The sequence below is a fragment of the Haliotis rufescens genome, unplaced genomic scaffold (genome assembly GCF_023055435.1).
Source record: "Haliotis rufescens isolate VD_foot unplaced genomic scaffold, xgHalRufe1.0.p SCAF_16, whole genome shotgun sequence".
In the NCBI taxonomy this organism is placed as follows: Eukaryota; Metazoa; Mollusca; class Gastropoda; order Lepetellida; family Haliotidae; genus Haliotis; species Haliotis rufescens.
The window spans coordinates 25,746,990-25,760,902 of NW_025963846.1; the positions used below are offsets into that span (position 1 = coordinate 25,746,990).

General features: G+C 40.2%; 2 protein-coding genes across 2 annotated transcripts; both read left to right on the forward strand.

Annotated features, from left to right (window-relative positions):
* Nucleotides 1-887: 887 nt before the first annotated feature.
* LOC125380874 (uncharacterized protein K02A2.6-like) lies at nt 888-3,947 on the forward strand. Its single transcript, XM_048396630.1, has one exon. The coding sequence runs from the start codon at nt 888-890 to the stop codon at nt 3,945-3,947; it is 3,060 nt and encodes a 1,019-aa protein (XP_048252587.1).
* Nucleotides 3,948-8,024: 4,077 nt separating this feature from the next.
* Nucleotides 8,025-12,401, forward strand: LOC124117721. The gene is made up of 3 exons (XM_046479704.2): nt 8,025-8,345; nt 8,927-9,100; nt 12,051-12,401. Exons 1-3 carry the CDS (start codon nt 8,036-8,038, stop codon nt 12,281-12,283), a joined length of 717 nt encoding a protein of 238 aa, XP_046335660.2. The 5' UTR covers nt 8,025-8,035; the 3' UTR covers nt 12,284-12,401.
* Nucleotides 12,402-13,913: the final 1,512 nt, after the last annotated feature.

A 13,913-nucleotide genomic window follows, 5' to 3' on the forward strand; every position in this document is an offset into this window, starting at 1 on the left:
ATAGAATTGCTGTTCAGTGGACCACTCGCGGCGAAAGATGAAAAGGAAAAGTGTAGCTATTTTCTGTTGTACATTGGTCAGGAGGGCCGAGATGTATTTAATACTTGGACATTGACAAATGAAGAAAAGGATAAATTGCAACCTCTGTACACACAATTTGAAAACTATTGTATTCCTAAAACGAATGTGACAATCATGCGCTTTCGCTTTAATACACGTGTTCAGGGCCAAAATGAGACAGTGGATTCATATGTGACAGAAATCAAAACCCTCGCGAAAGATTGTGCCTTTGGTGCGATTGCTGATGACATGGTTCGTGATAGAATAGTTTGTGGAACGAGTAACAAACAAGTACAAGAAAGACTGTTACGAGAAGCAGATTTGACAGTAAATAAGGCCCTTGAAATAGCGAGAAGTTTTGAAGTGAGTAAAAAACAGATGAAAGAAATTCAGTCAGAGGCAGTTTGTAGCATTCAGAAGAGAAGTGGTGGTTATACTCATCAGAAAAGTTAGGCGACAGTAGTCAGAAGCATTCAGCAAGTGCACAGGCTAGTGTGAAAACAAGTAGTGATATGTGTGAAAGATGTGGAAAATCACATTCAAAGAATGACATGTGTCCTGCGAGAAGTGCTGAGTGTTTGAAGTGTCACAAATTTGGACATTATGCATCAGTTTGTAGGTCCAGAACAGTAGCAAGGAATCCACCTAAAACACAGAACTCAAGAGGGTCTGGAAGATGGAAACAAGGTCAAAGCAACCCAAAAGTCCACAGTTTAGAGACTAATGAACTCTTTATTGGGACAATAGAGGATAGAAAGGGTGAAAGTGGTGAAGACTATTCAGAACAATATGCAGATATTCTAGTGAACAAGAAGTTCATAGTAGCTATGAAGATAGATACAGGAGCACAAGTTAATGCTATGTCAGAGAGAGACTTTCTAAAAGTCTGCAAGTTTGCAGGTCCTCTTGAGAAACCGGACACAAGGCTTTACGGCTATGGACAGAAGTGGTTGAAAATTGCAGGTATGACTTACCTGGATTGTAGTTACAGAAATGTGTCTGTACGCCTAAAGTTCTATATAGTGCAAGAAGAGGCACCCTCAGTGTTAGGACTTCGAGCCTGTGAGGACTTAAACCTGATAAAAGTCCTGTTGAACATTGAACGCCTGATTACTGATGCAAGTAGTTCTGAGAAAATACTCAGGATGTTTCCAGATATCTTCCAAGGCTTAGGATGTCTTGAAGACAAGTACAGTATTCAGCTTGACCCAGAAGTGAAACCAGTAGTACATGCTCCACGAAAAGTTCCGATTGCCCTACATGAGAAAGTTCAAGTCGAACTTCAGCGAATGGAGGACTTGGGAGTGATCATGAAAGTGGAAGAGCCCACTGAGTGGGTAAATTCTATGGTGGTCGTCCCTAAAGCCAGTGGCGAAATTAGGTTGTGCCTTGACCCAGCTGACCTAAATAAGGCGATACAACGTGAGCACTACAGAATGCCCACGATACAAGATGTGACCTCAAAGATTGCTGACCACAAGTACTTCACAGTCCTAGATGCGAAATCGTCATACTGGCAAGTACAACTTGACCACGACTCCTCCATGTTGACCACGTTCAACACTCCATGTGGTAGATATAGGTTCTTACGGCTTCCATTTGGAATTAAAAGTGCCAGTGAAGTGTTCCAAAAGCGCATGGACAAAATCTTCGATAAACTGAACTGTACTCACCCAATAGTAGATGATATTCTCATCAGTGGCAGAACCATTGAGGAACATAACAAGAACCTCATGGACACTCTTATGACTGCAAAAGAAAGTGGTATCAAGTTAAATGCAGACAAGACTCAACTGTGTTCGCAGGAAGTGAAATTCTTTGGTGAAATACTTACCTCTGATGGCATGAAACCAGACCCGGATAAAGTTGAAGCAGTACGCACAATGACAACTCCAACAAGCAAGAAGGAGCTTGAAGGTTATCTGGGAATGTTCACTTATCTTGCACAGTATTCCCCTTGTCTTTCTGAGAGAACTCACATCCTGCGTGATCTGATTAGGCAAGACAGTCAGTGGAATTGGACTCCAAACCATGAACAAACGTTCCAAGAGATCAAGGATCTCATCACAAGATCACCAGGTCCTGTTCTGCGATATTTTGATTCCCAGAAAGAAGTCGTTCTGCAAGTGGATGCATCCCAGAATGGTGTTGGGGCTGTTCTGTTACAGGAAGGACACCCTGTAGCATTTGCATCCAAGTCTATGACGTCATGTCAGCGCAATTATGCACAGATAGAAAAGGAGATGATGGCCATAGTATTTGGCTGTGAGAAATTTCATCATTATTTGATGGGTAGAAGATTTGTTGTCATGTCAGATCACAAACCATTGGAGAGCATTTTCATGAAGCCACTCCACGCTGTACCACTACGTCTCCAGAGGATGAGAATCAGACTGCAAAGGTATGATGTTATTGTCAAGTACATTCCAGGAAAAGACATTCCTGTGGCTGATATGCTGTCCAGACACTTTATAGAAGAAAAGCTGACAGACTTGAACTCTTTTGATGAGGAAGTTAGCGCATATGTTCATATGGTGACAACAGGCTTACCTATTTCAGATAGGAAGATGTCTGAGATAAAATCTGCTACAGTTGAAGATGAACAGCTGCAGGCAGTGATTAGTGCAGTGCAAAATGGTTGGGCAGCTACACACGTAGACTGTTCCGCTCAAGTCAAGGACTTTTGGACGTTTCGAGAGGAAATCTCCTGTGTTGATGGAATTGTGTACAAGGGGAGTAAAGTAGTCATTCCCTCGAAACTCAGAGTTGAAATGCTTCAATGCATTCATAGTGGTCATCAAGGCATGACCAAGTCGAAAGAAAGAGCTAGAGAGATTCTCTTTTGGCCGTGTATGAACAAAGATATTGAGAGAACAGTAGAGCGGTGTGCAGTATGTCAAGAGCACAGGAAAAGTCCTTGTAAGGAACCCATGATCTCCAGTGAAGTACCTACCCTCCCGTGGCAAGTAGTAGCCACAGATCTATTCCATATGGATGGAAGAGAGTATTTAGTAGTAGTAGACTACTACAGCAGGTATTTTGAAGTAGCCCTGTTAACCAACACAAAGGCTTCTACAGTCATCACACATATCAAGTCCATCTTTGGACGACATGGCGTGCCTATGCGTGTTGTCTCTGATAATGGGCCACAGTATGCCTGCGCTGAGTTTAAGACCTTTTGTGACAAGTGGAAGTTTGAACACATAACGTCGTCACCACTGTATCCACAGGCCAATGGTCTTGCTGAAAAGACAGTCCAAACTCTCAAACAGCTGTTACGAAAGTCTAGGCAGAGTCATGCAGATCCATATCTGGCAATGTTGGCTTATAGGAATACGCCTATAAATGGACTCGCCTCACCAGCGCAACTGCTGATGGGACGCAGGTTGAGAAGTGACTTACCGGTGCAATATGCAATGCTCAGACCTGAAGTTGTTGACTGTGATGTAGTGAAACAAGCAATCTCACAGTCACGAGAGACCCAGAAAGTCTACTATGATCAGAGAGCTCATCCAAGACCACCAATACAGGTGAATGACAGTGTGCGATTGAGGCAAGGGAAGGACTGGATCCCAGCTAAAGTTGTGAAATCTGCAAGCACTCCACGTTCTTTGGTAGTAAGAACTCAAGGTGGCTCAGAGTACCGACGGAACAAGCATGACCTGATTCCAACAAAGGAAAATCTTCCTGACGACTGCAGTATTATCCAAAGTCCTGATGGAACCACTCAAGGAGCAACTAATGCTACTCCAGAGAATGTTCCTGTACAGTCTCCAGACACTCCTCCAGACATGAATGTGTCGCAAAGCCTTGTTCCATCGAAGAACCCCATTGCATTCTCATCAAGTGGTCGACCAATCTTCAGACCACAGCGATTCTCTGAGTGACTCTAAAATTGCAATAATGGTTTTATTTGTGATAAAGTTATTGTGCTCAGAGAGACAGACATTTCATTTAACAGTGTGACACTTAAAGTAGTGTTATCTTTATTTTTAGCTTATGGAAAAAAGGGGATGTAATGGATCCTGTTTCGTTTACAGATTCGAGTTTTGTATGTATTGTTGATTTGAGATTGCCGGACCAAGTTTTTGTACTGACCGTCACATGGCTGAAGTAAAGTTGGCTCGTATTGAGCTCGAGTTGTGTCATTAATACGAAGGTATTACAAGAACTTTATTACAGCCCGTAATCTGTACACAACTGTTCTTAGGAACAAAAAGAGACTGTATGCTGAGAAGATTAGAGTTAAATTATTGTCACACATTAATAATGCTAAAGATTTTTGGAGAATATTGAGAGATTGTTTATCATCTAGTAATAATATATCACCTATATCTACAGTCATGTGGTATGAGCATTTTAATGATTTGTTTAATAGTTCTGTTTATTCGACAGACCCACATGAAGATGCTAGTGAAGTCGACAATGAGTGTTTTGATGACGTTGTTGAACCATGTGTAAATACCTTAACTGATGATGTCTCTAAGAATATTTTAGATTCACCTATCTCCCGAGAGGAAATATTAAAAGCAATTTCACAGCTTAAATGTTCAAAGTCTGCAGGGTTGGATCATATAATACCAGAGTTCTTTGTGGCTGCTCAGGATATTTTAGTCCCATATATTGAACTTGTCTTTAATAATATTTTTGACACAGGTAGCTTTCCACATTCTTGGTGTACTGGCATAATAATTCCATTACATAAGAAAGGTGATACCTCCTTACCCAATAATTATAGAGGAATAACTTTATTGAGTGTATTTAGTAAACTTTATACTTCAATTTTAAATAACAGGCTATCCTTTTGGTCCAGTGCATATGATAAAATTGTGGAATCCCAAGCTGGTTTTCGGAAAGAATATAGTACAATAGACAACATTTATATTTTACAAGCAGTCATTCAGCGTTATTTAGCAAAAAAACATGGCAAAATTTATGCATTATTTGTAGATTTTAAAAAGGCTTTTGACCTTGTTGATCGGTCTAAATTGTGGTCTATATTAATGCAGCAGGGTGTATCCACCAAGTTTTTACTTTCTTTAAAGTCTATATATAAGTGTGTTAAGGCTAGTGTAAGGTCAAATAATATTTTCTCTGAAGAATTTCATTGTCCTCTTGGCTTAAGGCAGGGATGCGTCTTAAGTCCATTATTATTTTCTATGCTTATAAATGAGTTGGCAATGGATATAGAATTATCATGTTCAACAGGCATACAGCTTCATCCTGAACTTATTTAACTATTTTTTTATTATTTGCAGATGATGTTGTTTTGCTTTCTGACACTGTTTATGGTCTCCAGAAACGTATTGATACGTTAAAATATTTTTGTGATACCTACCATTTGTGTGTTAATCTGGAAAAAACTAAAGTCATTGTTTTTAAAAAAGGTGGTGTTTTATCAAAGTATGAGAAATGGAACTTTGATGGTTCCAGTCTTGAGTGTGTAACCTCGTATAAATATTTAGGTTTATCTTTTACAAGAACTTTATCATGGGGTAAACATGTTAAGGTTGCAGCACTACAAGCTAAGAAAGTACTATGTGGCATACTGAAATCTCTGTCCAACTTTAAGCCCATACCCTTTGATCTATTTTTTAAAATATTTGATACAAAAATTAGCCCAATTTTGCTATATGGAGCAGAAATATGGGGTCTGAGTCCTGAAATTTGTAATGATATTGAAAGTATCCACATGATGGCTTGTAAGCGCTTTTTAGGTGTTAAGGTCTCCACCTCAAATCACGTTATAAGAGGTGAATGTGGCCGATATCCTCTATACATTTATGCTTATAAAAGAGTTGTTAAATATTGGTGCAAAATTTTGAAAATGCCAGAATCTAGATATGTAAAGAAATGCTATAATATGCAACTGCAAGCTGTAAGTAATGGTAAAGTAAACTGGGTTTCCAAAATTAGACACATAATTGTGTCAGCAGGATTTGGTTTTATATGGGATCAACAGTGTGTTGCAAATATACCTTTGTTCATAAAGGATTTTTTTGTGAGGCTAAAATTATCGTACCAACAAGACTGGCATTCAGCTATACATGAAAGTTCGAAATCATATTATTATTCTTTGTATAAGCAAACATTTGGTGTTGAAATGTATATTACAAGGCTATCATGTGATAAATTTAGAAGTATTATGGCACGTTTCAGATGGAGTTCTCATCATCTAAGAATTGAATCAGGTAGACATAACAAGGAACCTAGAGAAGAAAGAGTTTGTACTGTCTGTAAACATGGTTATATCGTGATTGTTATCAAGCTTTGAGGTCAGAATATATATCCTTGCATTATTATGAGTTCCCGACAAGACATAAGTACAATATTTTAATGTCATCTACCAACCCATTTACTGTTAAGAAACTAGCCATGTATATTCTGAAAGCTATGAATCTAAGGCAAAGTCTGTTGGGATCTCCAACTCCCATTACCACACTGTAACCATTGTATCATGGGCCTATGGCCTACAAAACATCTGAATAAAGTGAATAATAGACAGAATAGAGGCAACTTTTAAATGAAGATTTACTATGTTGCTGAACGGTTCAACTGTCACCCAGGTTCTTTTGGGAAGCGATATTTCTTCTCGTTCTTCATGTTTTGAATACTTATAGTCATGTGTTGGGTGACACCGATTAAACTCTGGCAAGCCACGTTTGGGTCATTTTACAAACGTACCTTGAAGATCCGAGTAAGATTGATCTTCAGCGACAAATGCTCATGGGATCGGGTAGTCAGACTCGCTGGTGATATGCTCGTTTTTTATTATCCGATTTCTACAGGGCCCTGTTCCACAAAGCGATCTTAGCGTTACGACTGTCGTAAGTGTATGGACGTGCCGATCGTCTTAGTGCTAAGATCGCTAATACAAAGTATAGGACAGTGGTGGCAATGTCTTCTGAGGTGAGGTGAGGTGAGGTGAAATGGGGTTTAACGTCCCGTCCAAGATTATTGTACTTATGTAGCGACGTATATGCACGTGTGTGTGGCTGCTTGTACTAGTCCGGACTGATGCCGATTTATAGTGCCAGCTCACTGAGATACCATGCCGCAGTTTAACATGAATGTCCTACTCAGGCATAGTATACTGAAGCCGAGCCGACCAGTCCTTGTTTAGGCCCCTTAATGCCGAGGTCCAGACAGGGTAACAACAAGTATCTTGGTATTGCCATAAAAGGCAACTATGCTTGTCGTAAGAGGCGACTAACGGGATCGGGGGTCAGGCTCGCTGACTTGGTTGATGCATGTCATAGACGCCAGTTGACTGGATCGATGTTCATGATGTCAATCACTAGATTGTCTGGTCCAGACTCGATTATTTACAGACTCACTATTGCTGAGTGCGGCGGTAAACAACAACAACAACATGTATTAATCTCTCACAACATGTTTGGTTTTCGGAAATTTACCTGGTTGTCTCGAACCCCGGTCCTCACAAGTTCCACACAACGAAGGTCGATTGTATATTCAACTGTGCAAATACCACAGTTAACAGTTCACGCAATTCACCCTTTTCAGCAAGTTAAAAATTAGCTGAAACAAACTGATAATGCCACAGTTATTGATCGATAAATAGCCAAACAAAGACATGTTTGACATCGAAATGTCGTATTCATGTTAAAACGTCGCCACAGTGAAATGCGAGGAACAGGAGCGTGCTTATAATGGGTATCAACGATAATCCATTAACGTGTACTGACTGCATAAGAGAGCGAATAAACAGGATGCTGTTGACAGGATTAATGGTCTCACAGATAAGGTCTCTTCTGAAAGACTGCTAATGCTGGAAAAGGAACACAATGTTGCTTTAATAGATATCGATATGTACTAGTGTATGTTTTGCAATGATTGCCGAGTAATGTTTCGCTCCTTTAAATGGCACTGCTCAGAGAGTGTCAGGAGGTGCACTACAAATCGTTATGTACAGTTGTGTTTGACGAGTGTCATCAGTAGAAACATTTTGTTCGAGATGGTGACGATTAAATTCCTCGCTGCCAAATTACTTCTGTCAATTCTGGTAACGTCAGCGGTAGAACCTGCGTCCATATCTGACTTTTGGAAGTTAATGGACACTGGATATGACACTTCCTACCTTGAGCCGGTGGAGGAACTGTTCCCTGATAGTGCACTAGCATGTGCGTCTGAAAGCCTGTTAAGAAATGTCACCGCCTTCGGCTACCACGGAGATGAAGATTTGTGCATCCTCCTGAACGTCGACTACTACGTTGAACATGATTGGACGCCTCTGCCGGACATGGATGTTTTTTTAAGAAATGAAGGTCTGTATAAGCAGAATTTGTTATTTGTTTGTTTTGTTTAAAGGCACACTCGGCAATATTCCAGCTATATGACGGCGGTCTTTAAATAATCGACTCTAGACTAGACAATCCAGTGGTTGACATCATGAGCATGAGCTTAAAACAAGTCAGCGATCCTGACCACCCGATACCCCAGGGAGCACATCCAATGATTTATGACACAATAGTCAGTTTGTCTTGACCAGAAGTACTACACACAAATGATGACTTCTTTCTAAAGTTATTAAAATTGTGATGGTATTACATGTTAAGACCCGTGAAGATCCGGGGTAGAATAGGTCTTCAGCAACCCATGCTTGCCGTATAAGGTGGCTATGCTTCTCGTAAAAGTCGACTAACGGGATCGGGTGGTCAGGCTCGCAGACTTGGTTGATGCAGGTCATCGATCCCAATCGCGTGGATCGATGCTCATGATGTCAATCACTGGATTGTCTGGTCCAGACTCGATTATTTACAGACCGCCGTCATATAGCTGGAATATTGCTGAGTGCGGCGTTAAACAACAAACCAACCAACAAACCAACCAACCAACATGTTTTCAGATATCCACCCTGGTCCCTGCTTAGAGAGCTCCTGTGGGTTCTGCATGCCGGTTCTGGAAAATCCGATGACCTGGGCCGATGCTGGGGCGGCATGTGGTGACATCTCAAGTTACCTGCTGGAGATCTGGTCTGATTGGGAGCACAGATGTATCGTGATGCAGCTGCAGTACCTCAGTGAGTTGAAACCACTTGAAAACGTACCTGTAACTGGAGAGAGAGAGAGAGAGAGAGAGAGAGAGAGAGAGTTGTGTTTAACGCCGCTTTTAACATTATTCCAGTTATATCACGGCGTGTCAGCCTAATGTGGGAGGAAAGCCCGAAGTGATGCAGGTCTCAGACGTTTACCACTTCGGTGAAACCCACGAGCACGGGTATGGTGCTGAGGGAGAGAGTGAGAGAGATGGGGGGGGGGGGGGGGGAGAGAGAGAGAGCCTTTAACATTGATATCACACCACACCAGACACAGACTGACTGAGAGCCAACCATCCCCTTTATGACGAGTTTCAGGCAGGGTACCAACAAGTACCATCTCTTAACGTCCTTGTTATGTGTTATGATGATATGTTTTCGTTCTTGTAGTGCAATAATTAGAAAAGTCTCATATTTACGCGTTCAAATGGTAAAGTGTATTTAAATAATATAATCGTGATTTACCTCTCTCCTGCGTAGGAGAGAGAGAGAGAGAGAGAGAGAGAGAGAGAGAGAGAGAGATTATTGTGGTATTATTTACATTACACATCAAGATGACACACGGTGATATACATCTTACTAAAGTACAGTTCAAAGCGACAGCACTCAACAAATCTGTGACACCACTTCTTATTCCATACACTGATTACAGGCCTGTGATTGGATCATATATACGAGATCTGATACAAAAGAAGTGGGACACCCAAGTAGGTATCAATAAATTTACATGACATTAAACCACACGTGGGTTAAACCTACTTGGGTTGTCAGTCCAGATTTGAAGAGGTCATTTTACCACGATGTCGCGTCGGCCATTCGCGTTACACCAATGAATATTTATTGAAAGGTGAGGATCCTCCGTTCTGCATCCCTTGTGATGAAAGAATCACGGTCAAGCATGTCATGCTTGACTGTGTTGATTTTTCCATCACAAGGGATAAATATTTCAAGGTTAAATCGATGAAGGATCTTTTTAACACTATTAGTTCTCATTTAGTTATTGGCTTTTTAAAAGAAATAGGGTTGTTTTAATAAATTTTGTTAATTTGCTTTGTATAAAATAAATGACTTTCTTGCGTTAGTGGAATAAATCAATATCTGTGATGGATCGTGGCTGTGTCCTCAAAGAAGGTTAAAGGGGTTAAAGTAGTGTAAAATTATTGTCCACCTGAGAGGGTATCGTAAACCCATATCATTAAAAGTATGTTATTCCAACTACAGTTTTGATCGTAGAATATGTGTTCTTTTAATTCGGCTAAATCTGTCAATAATCGCCAACACCTGAAGGGGTGATGTAAATCCGGCTGGGGTCCATGCAGGAAGCTTAAGTACTGTAAGTCACCATGGTCCCTAGCCTGGTGATCTACCTTCAGTTGCTGGCGATATATAGCCCGTTTTTATAATGTAATGTTATGTATAGTGCTATTGATTTAATGATTACATACCAGTTTTAAATATATTTCTGTGGAAAGTCTAGTTATCTTACTATCCCTCGTTGGCAGGTTTTTATGTAAGTCCCAATGTATTTATATGTTTAACCTTTGATAGTCACGATGTGACTGAAATATTGCCCATGTCACTTAAAATTGTATCTCACTCACTCACCGTTGTTTGTTTTAAACATATTTTATTGACATGTATGGTCAACGGGATTGGGCAAAAGTCAGAGCTCCAGATAAGCTTTTGGTGTTTAAATCATTGGGTATCAGTAATTCTATCTGGGTATTCAAATTTCTTTTACCCACTAGTTTTTACACATGTGGGTATTTAAGTTAAATATTTAAAAACACTATTCATCTAGTCCCTGCAAACCGGTGTCGTGTGGGTTCGAGAACTTTATAGGACTCAAAAATACCAGGATACTTCCACACGAAAGTGTGATGGCAAAATTTTTAATGATCGTGATGTAACTATCATCGTGGAGTTTGGCAAGGTTGACGGAATGCCCGTTTATAATTTCAAAATAAGTTACTGATTTGTTAATCGAATACGCAGGGTTAGTTCACAATATTTTGATGATACGCACAGGTTTTATTTTTGTAGCTTATCTGTAATGTTCGTTGCGTATTTGATACGCTTGGATTTTATTTATGTACATATGTATATACACATAATCATATATACACATAATCATACATACTCATACACATACTCATATACACATTTATAGTAACAAAGAGAAATATATTTACACAAGAACATAACATAATTTTTGCAAGAATAACATAGACATACATAAGAATTGCCTATATAAACACAATTTACTTGTATATACACAGTAATCCAAAATACATGCAAGACTACATATATAATTACGATCATACATTCACTTATATACATGTACATATATGCACACATACACACATTTCATACATACACATATACCCTTGTATACGCATGCATACGTATATATATATATATATATATATATATATATATATATATATATATACACACATACACATACACATACACATATCTACACACATACACCAGGATATACAAACCGTTAACATTTTGCTTACAGGAGGCAGAGATACCCATGTATTCATATACATGCATGCAGTTTATACACTAATGGCGTAATTAATAATAAGTGGTCGCAGAGCGATATTCTATATTTATGATAAAGGGTTACTCGAATCTATTAGTCGACAGTATATATTTTTGAAAGCTGTTGAAGATGAGGTTATTGTGACTTTAAGCTAGGGATACATCACCGTAGAGAATATTTTGTATTGTACATGTAGTTCCAGCTTTTATAATGTTAGCGAACATGATATTTCTGGGAATAGTGTAATTGGCACATTCAAGAATAAAGTCTTTGTTGTTTTCACATGGGTTTCCACAAAAGCAGGAACTCACTGTTCAAAGCCGTGTTTAAGCCAACTCACTGACTCAAATCATTCGTTCATGCATGTCTATCTTCTCCTAGGGAAACCAACAACCAACGTGTACTGGCTGGGTGGACCCGGTATCTCCGAATGGGTCACCGAGAGCGGTGCAGGCCAAATACCCGAGGCTGGTGTCCTGTTGGGACCAGGGCAGCCCAACAACTCCGAGCAATGCGTGCTGCTGGACGCTGGCGACCATTACAGACTGTTCACTGCCGACTGCTCAGAACAGCACTACGCTCTGTGTTACTACGATGTGGGGGGCTTTGTCTGAACACCCATGGTTCCTCTCGGAGAAAAGTTTAACACCGCACTCAGCAATAATAATTCCTATTATTCCAGGCCGAGGTGAACGAGATATCATGTTGACAACAAAGCACATTGACATAAATGTGAAAGGGTTTTCATTAAATCAAAAAGAATTCAATAATATGATGTGTTTTTTTAAGAGGCCGACCATTTAACATTCTTGGGGATCTGCTATATGTTTTAAAAGATAACACACAAAACAGCGTTCACTGGACAAGGATGTTATTAAGGTTTGGACCATTTGTTATTCTAGGGGGGATTTTATCCCAAAATAATTTGTCCAAGAATTGTTTGATGCCGCGCGGACAAGGGTTTGTTTTGGCCGCATAACGCCGAGCGCCAGGCAGGGTAACAACAAGTACTATAATGTAAGGTCGACCCGTGAAGATGTGGGTTAGAATAGGTCTTCAGCAACCCATGATTGTCATAAGAGGCGAATTTGCTTGTCGTAAGAAGCGACTAACGGGATTGGGTGGCGAGGCTTGGTATGTTTTGGTGCGGTGACTGACGAAGTACCCTTTCTCAAACAAATTAAAGTACATACAAAAACCCTATTATTAAATGGCCGGTGCCTGATGTGGCTGGATTAATTCCTTATTCAAAGTTCACTTTCGACAAAGAATAGTTTAACAGTAGTTGGAGGTGAATGATTGAAGGAAGATGTAATTTAGTATGCAGATTTTAGAAAATTAGATGACTATATATATTATTTGTATTGTCCATTTTACAGCAAACGTACACATTGGGAGAATTGCCTGACGGGACTATCAGACGCCCGCAGGAAAAACTGCTGTTAAACGATTACCTGATTAGAAAAAAAGGAAATCGCAGCATCCTGGGCATGCAAGTGCATTTATTTCCATTTATCTGGCGACCCGTGAATATTCCGGGGTAGAATTGGTCTTCAGAAAACCAATGCTTGCCGTTAAAGGTGACTCTGCTTGTCGTAAAAGGCGACTAACGGGATCGGTCGGTCAGGCTCGCTGACTTGGTTGATGCATGTCATCGATCCCAATTGCGTGGATCGATGCTCATGATATTAATCACTGGATTATCTGTTCCAGACTCGATTATATACAGACCGCCGTCATATAGCTGGAATATTGCTGAGTGCGGCGTTAAACAACAAACCAACAACAACAACAACAACATGTTGCAAAGCCTACACTGCCCTCCTTGTACCTCCAAGTGCGTCGTGTCAAGTTTCGACCACGTGCATTTCTTGCGGCGCGTGCACTACAGTCTCTCCCGCTCACGGCGGACGATGTAGCCTTTGAAGAAGCGGCCTGAGCCAGGTTATAAAACTAGGGCCGACTGTAGGTGTCAAGAGTGTCATAGATTTCACAAAGTTCATTGCCATTTTTGAGTCAAGCCCAGGGCGCGTTTGGGGATGAGGGTCACACCTCTGCTGACAAGTCTTCAAAATACTCACACAAGATCAAGTTCCAAAACTCGGATCTGCACTGTTCTGCTTGCTGTTGTTTTTATATTATCCCCCTAACATAATATGTGTTACGTATACCTGTAATAACATTACATAACGTTTCATTTTTTCCTCGATTGTAAGTAACATACACACACACACGCATTAGATA